We start from the raw sequence: 6,950 nt of genomic DNA, 5'->3' as shown, positions 1-6,950 counted from the left end.
CCCCTATAGAAGTATTCCTTCAGTGACTAATCATTTATATGGTGTTTTGGAACACTTCTTAAGAATGAGGTGAATCTATCCCAAGAACTACTAACTAACTCTCCTGGTAGTGCCACAAAGTTGTTCACCTAGTCTTTGTGGTTTCATTTCTTGAGACCGGATAGTAGCGTGCTAAGAAGACATCCCTTAGTTGGTTCCAAGGGAAGATCGAGTTTTATGGGAGCTCAGTGAACCACATAGCAGCCTCTCCCGTCAGTGAGAGAGGAAACACTCTGAGACCTATTACATCTAAATCCAAATCAGGCTTCCCCAAACAACTTTTAGACACTGCCTGTACCTTAGCTATATGGGCATGTGGATCCTTAGAAGGTAGCCCTGAAAACAAACCTCTGGCAGTGAGCATTTGCATCAGGCTACTAGTTACCACAAAAGTGTGGTTGTGGGTAGTGGGGGCAAGACAGGTGGCCCATGCGAGTCTGCTATGTTATCATACCCTCTGTAGTATGCTTGGGGCAGTGGAACGGGATTTTGTCCCCTCTGTTAATATTCACCCGGAGCATCGGGTAACATCTGACCATCAACATCAACCGGAGCTGGGATGTTCTGGTTCAGATCCACATCATTTATTCCCAAGTTTCGATTCATATTGCACAGTGTACGCTCTAACTCACGATCGTATGGAAATAATTGTTCTCTTCCTTTCCGTGTATTTGGCATAAAAGGAGGATAGTTCTGAAAAGAAATAAAAAACAATAAAATAAACTAAAATTAAGAAAATATCAACTAAACTATAGTAATAAGTTCAAGTTAATCTAAAAGCTAAAATTTCCAGGCAACGACGCAAAAATTTGATACGCTCAAACTTACTTCTCAAATAAGAAGTAAAACGGTCGTGTCAAGTAAATAACCCAACTAGTCAGGTTGGATCGTTCCCACAAGGAAAATAGTCTAGACTTAACTTCAACCTATTATTACTATCGTTTGGTCAATAACTTCCTTTGAAAGTAAAAATTTAAAAAGGGGGTTTCTATCTCTAAATAAGTGAAAATAAACAACGAACTTGAAAGAGACACTTGACAGCATTTAATGTTGGGTTTTAATCAATTAGTCAAAGTAACTAGGGTTTACGTGTTCCCCATAGGTTCATAACTTGATAAGTCTAACTATAACAATATTTTCCTAGTATCTTGCATGCTAGGTGATAAGTTATGTATTTCTAAATCCTTGGTCCGGCATCTAGAAAATCTCACTCCGCACCTTGGTCCAGCTACCTGTGTTGCTATCCTAACCCTTATCCTTACCTCATATTAAGCATCGTATTCGATATTTGACTAAGTTATTACCTCGTACCATCAATACTAACCTATTAGATAGTATACACTAAATCTATGTTAATAATTCTTTTCCTTTTATCTACCTCCTTGGTCCGGCAAGTGGCATTAAGTCGAGTTCTAACGTTGGCCATCCGTTAAAAAGACTGCTAAACAAAAGAATTATTCATACATGCAAGACACTATTCTAGAATTGTTCTTTTAATTAGGGTTTATCTCATTATTTGCCTATGGTTCCCACAACCCTAGTTATGGAGTATAGTTACGCATAGCCATAAGCACAATATTAAAATATATTAAATAAAAATTCATGTACTTACTTCAATGAGAAAGAATAATGTCCGATAGTTTGCTTGATTAATCAATAAAAATCACTTGTAAGAATCTCAATATCTCACACTAATCAACAATCAAAAGTTCCAATAATCCAACAATCCAAAAGTCTAATAATATGCAGCCTAACAATATAGAGCCTAACACTACGGAATCTAACCTCAAAAACGAGGTTTTTCAAACTATTTTAATAAATAAAAACCTAATTAAACTAGGATTCTAATTGCTTGAAATCTACCACGGACCGTCATTGACTTCGTCGTCCCATACTTAGCAATTTCTTCTTCTGCTCTCTTCATTCCCCTAGATGGCAAGTATGACGGACCGTCATAGGCACAACGGTCCGTCGAGGGTGTTCGTTTCAAAACACTTCAACTCTTGGAATTTGGGTACTGGTATCACTTCTCTGAACATCACGACGAACCTGCAGGATGGACCGTCATAGCCACGACGGGCCGTCACAAGCTACGTAACCCCACACTTGGTCAGACTTCCCATCTTCCTTCAGTAGCTTCTCTACGCTGCCACCTACGGACTGTCACAAGCACGACGGACCGTCATCGGCTCCGTAGGTGGTCTCTTCTGCATTTCTTCGCTCAAAATCTCCACAGTCAACTTTGGAAAGATATCCTGCAAAATAAGGAGAAACTCATATAAAAACTAGCACAAAATGACTTTCGGACACAGTAATCTTAAGGAAAAAGTATTAATTATACCGCGAAACCACGATATATCAGGAAGTCTAACCAAGTCAGGGTTACGCAGCTTATGACGGTCCGTCGTATCTGCGATGGTCCGTCCTGCATATCCATCATAATGTTCATGTTTGGAACGTAATGCTCGACGGACCGTTGTGCCTATGACGGTTCATCCTACCTGTCGTCGAGCGTTATGAGAAGAGCAGCAGAAGAAATTACACAAGTGTGGGACGACGGAGTCTATCACAGTCTGTCGTGACCATGATTGTCCGTCGCGTGATCCATCGACCCGGTCAGTTTTTATCAAAAATTATTCTCTTGCTCGAACCGACTAAAAGGGTTGTTACGATAGATACCAATTTACCCATCGTTCGTCCTCAAACACTCAGAGGAAGAAAAGCAAGGGCGAGAAAGAGTACCTGAATCTGTTAAAAGATGTGGATATCTTTCTTGCATATCAGCCTCATTCTTCCAAGTGGACTCTTCAACTGGCCGATTTTTCCACTGAACCTTGACAGATGCAATCTCATTTGATCTTAACTTGCGGACCTCTCCATCTAAAATAGCAACAGGCTCCTCCTCATAAGACAAATTCTCATCAAGATGAATTGAATCCCAACGAATAATGTAGTTTCCATACCCATGGTATTTTTTCATCATAGACACATGAAATATCGGGTGCACTCCTGAGAGTCCTGGAGGCAACGCCAATTCATAAAAAACCTCCCCCACGTGTTTCAGAACTTCAAATGGACCAATATACCTCAAACTAAGCTTACCTTGCCTACCAAACTGCATCACCCATTTCATGGGTGAAACCTTCAGCAAGACTTGCTCACCCTCCATAGAATCCAAGTCCCTAACCTTTCGATCTGCATATTCTTTCTGCCTGTTCTGAGCTGCTAGAAGCTTCTCCTTAAAGATTTTTACTTTATCTAACAATTCCCCCAAAAGATCGGTACCCCATGTTGTCACCTCAAATGCATCAAACCAACCAATGGGAGACCTACATCTCCTCCCATATAGTGCCTCAAATGGGGCCATATTAATACTTGACTGATCGCTATTATTGTATGAAAACTCTTCTAAGGGTAAGAAGTTATCCTAATGAGCACCAAATTCTATCACACATGCACGAAGCATATCCTCCAACACCTGAATCGTTCGCTTAGAATGACCATCGGTTTGAGGGTGAAATGTAGTACTAAGATCCAACCTAGTACCTAATTCAACATGCAATATTCTCCAAAACATATAAGTAAATTGCGTACCTCTATCTGATATGATGGAAACTGGAACTCCATGCAATCGAATAATTTCTGAGATATAGAGTTTGGCAAATTTCTCTGCATTGTAAGTCACCTTGACCGGAATGAAGTGAGCAGCCTTAGTTAATCTGTCGACAATTACCCAAATAGAATCAAACTTACCCAATGTCTTTGGAAGACCAACCACAAAATCCATTGTAATTCTTTCCCATTTCCATTCAGGAATGGGCATTTTCTAAAGTGTTTTTCCGGGCCTCTGGTGTTCATCCTTTAACTGCTGACAATTCGGGCATTGGGCAACAAAATAAACAATGTCACGCTTCATCCTACTCTACAAAAATGTTGCTTTAGGTCACGATACATCATGGTTGCACCAGGATGTATAGAATACCTTGAACTATGAGCCTCTGTAAGAGTAGTGTGAATCAATTTATCCACACCGGGCACACATACCCTTCCCTTAATTCTCAAAATGCCTTCTTAATCAATTATTGCCTCTTTAGCCTCTCCTTGTAATACCATATCCCGAATTCAGATAAGTTTCACATAAGTAAACTGTTTTCCCATAATCTTTTCAAGAACAGAAGATCATACCTCCACACAGGCCAAAAATCCTCCCTTCTCTAGTACTTCCAGCCTTATAAAGTCAATATCCAGAGTCTGAACCTCTGTAGACAATGGGCATCTAGTAACCTGTATATGGGATAGACTTCCCATGCTGCCTGCTTTTCTACTTAATGCATCTGCCACAACATTAGCTTTTCCTGGGTGATACAAAATAGTAATATCATAGTTCTTCAGTAGTTCCATCCACCTCCTCTTCCTCAAATTCAAATCTTTCGGAGTAAAGACATACTGTAAACTACGATGATCCGTATAGACTTCACACTTAACCCCATATAGATAATGTCTCTATTGCTTTAATGCAAACACAACTGCTGCCAACTCCAAATCATGGGTCGGATAGTTACGTTCATGCACTTTTAATTATCTCGAAGCATAAGCAATTACATTCCTCTTCTGCATTAGCAATGCAGCCAAACCAGAATAAGATGCATCACAATAAACAATGAAATTCTTACCTTCCACTTGCAAGGCAACAATTGGTGCAGTAGTCAACAAGGTCTTGAGGTTCTGGAAGTTGTCTTCACATTAGTCCGACCATACAAATGGAACATTCTGCTTAGTCAAATTTGTCAGTTGGGAAGCAACAGATGAAAATCCCTTGACAAATCAACGGTAGTAGCTAGCTAAACCAACTATGCTCCTTACCTCTGTAACATTAGTAGGTCTTACCCAACTCTTCACTGCTTCAAGCTTAGAAGGATCCACCATCACCTCATCCTTAGAAACCACGTGCCCCAAGAAGGACACTGAATCTAACCAAAACTCACACTTGGAGAATTTGGCATAAAGCCTTTTCCCCCTCAACACTTCCAATACAATTCTCAAATGCTCCTCATATTCTTTCCTGCTCTTTGAGTATATCAATATATCATCAATAAATACAATGACAAAAAGATCCAGATATGGCTCAAAAATCCCGTTCATCAGGCTCATGAAAGTAGCAGGGGAATTCATTAAACCAAAGGACATTACTAAGAATTCATAATGCTCATACCTGGTTCGAAAAGCAGTCTTTGACACATCTGTTGCCCGTATTTTCAATTGATGATAACCAAATCTCAAATTAATTTTTCAGAAGGTACAAGCACCTAGTAACTGATCGAACAAATCATCAATGCGAGAAATAAGATACTTGTTCTTAATAGTTACCTTATGCAGTTGCCTGTAGTCTATGCACATCCGAAAACTTCCATCCTTCTTCTTCACAAATAAATCAGGAGAACCCCAAGGGGATGCACTTGGTCTAATAAAGCCTTTACCTAACAACTCCTGATGTTGGGCCTTTAACTCCCTTAAATCAGCGGGAACCATTCCATAAGGGGGTATGGAAATGGGGCGACTACCCGGCTCCTGATCAATACAAAAATCAATATCCATATCCGGTGACATACAAGGAAGGTCTGCAGGTAATACATCCAGAAACTCACGGACTATCGAGACAGACTCAATCGAAGTTACTTGGGAAATATCATCCCTGAGATGTGCCAAGAAAGCTAAACAACCCTTACTAACCAATCTCTTAGCACGATGGAAAGAGATAATATGAATTGGAGTTGAAATATAGTCACCCTCCCACACTAGCGGATCTTTCCCAGGCTTGGCCAATGTCACAATTTTAGCATTACAATCTAAGATTGCAATATTTAGGGAAAGCCAAGTCATACCCAGAATTACATCGAAATCAACCATCTCTAGAATAATCAAATCTACATGAGTATTGCTCCCCACAAAAGTCACAAGACAAGACCTATACACTTTCTCAACTATCACAGACTCACCCACAAGAGTAGAGACACAAATAGGCATGTCAAGCAAATCACAATATAAATCAAGACTAGTATCAAATGAGTAATATACATATGAAAATATGGATCCAGGATTAAATAATACAGAAGCCATGCAATCACAGACCAAAAGATTACCTATGATAACAACATCAGATGGCTCTACTTCAGGCTTCCCAGGGAAAGAATAACAATGGGCCCTATTATCTGTCTGCCCATTGCCCCCACCATGTTGCGCTGCAGTAGCTCCAGCTTGCTCTCCACCCCGGCTAATTTGGTGACCACCATTACCTTGGCCACACATCCTCAAAAATGGCGGCCTCTCCCATGACCACCTCTACCTCTAACTATTGGGGGTCTGTAACTCTATTATGGACAATATTTCCTAATATGTCCAATCTTTCCACATCCATAACAATTTATGGAGTCAATCATAGGTCTCTGGTGAGAATGATGAAGTCTGAAGATATCCTCCAAACTCAGAGAAATGTTGACTGGTCTGCGATGGACCCCCAGGTAGAGCCTGTAGTGAAGACTGAATAGGTCGGGCTAGGTAACCTCCTGAACTCTGCCCTCTAGAGTAAGAACCACTAAACTCACCTCCCTTACAGAACTTCATACATGTCGACGCCATGGTGAAGTCGTCTGGCTTCACCCCGTCTACCTCTATCACGAAATCAACCACTTCCTGAAAGGATTTTGCTGCAACAGCTACCTGTAAGGCTGGGATCTGCAAATTTGACCTCAATTATTTCACAAAACGGCGAATCCGCTCTTGTGGACTGAAGCAAAGCTGGGTGGCATACCTGGATAGTGCACAAAATTTAGCCTCATTAGCAGTAACAGACATCCTACCTTGCTCTAGGCTTAGGAACTCATCTCTCCTCTTGTCCCTCAAAGTCAGGGGTA

General features: G+C 40.6%; 1 protein-coding gene across 1 annotated transcript; it reads right to left on the bottom strand.

The window, feature by feature from the left end:
* Positions 1–214: 214 nt before the first annotated feature.
* Positions 215–6,345, bottom strand: LOC138337429 (uncharacterized). The gene is made up of 7 exons (XM_069287338.1): positions 5,407–6,345; positions 4,713–4,764; positions 4,225–4,394; positions 3,029–3,466; positions 2,782–2,938; positions 2,220–2,294; positions 215–375 (listed from the first exon to the last, which is right to left on the bottom strand). Exons 1-7 carry the CDS (start codon positions 6,343–6,345, stop codon positions 215–217), a joined length of 1,992 nt encoding a protein of 663 aa, XP_069143439.1.
* Positions 6,346–6,950: the final 605 nt, after the last annotated feature.

This window comes from Solanum lycopersicum, chromosome 7 (assembly GCF_036512215.1).
Source record: "Solanum lycopersicum chromosome 7, SLM_r2.1".
NCBI classification, from domain to species: domain Eukaryota; kingdom Viridiplantae; phylum Streptophyta; class Magnoliopsida; order Solanales; family Solanaceae; genus Solanum; species Solanum lycopersicum.
This window is presented reverse-complemented; position numbering and strand designations above follow the sequence as displayed.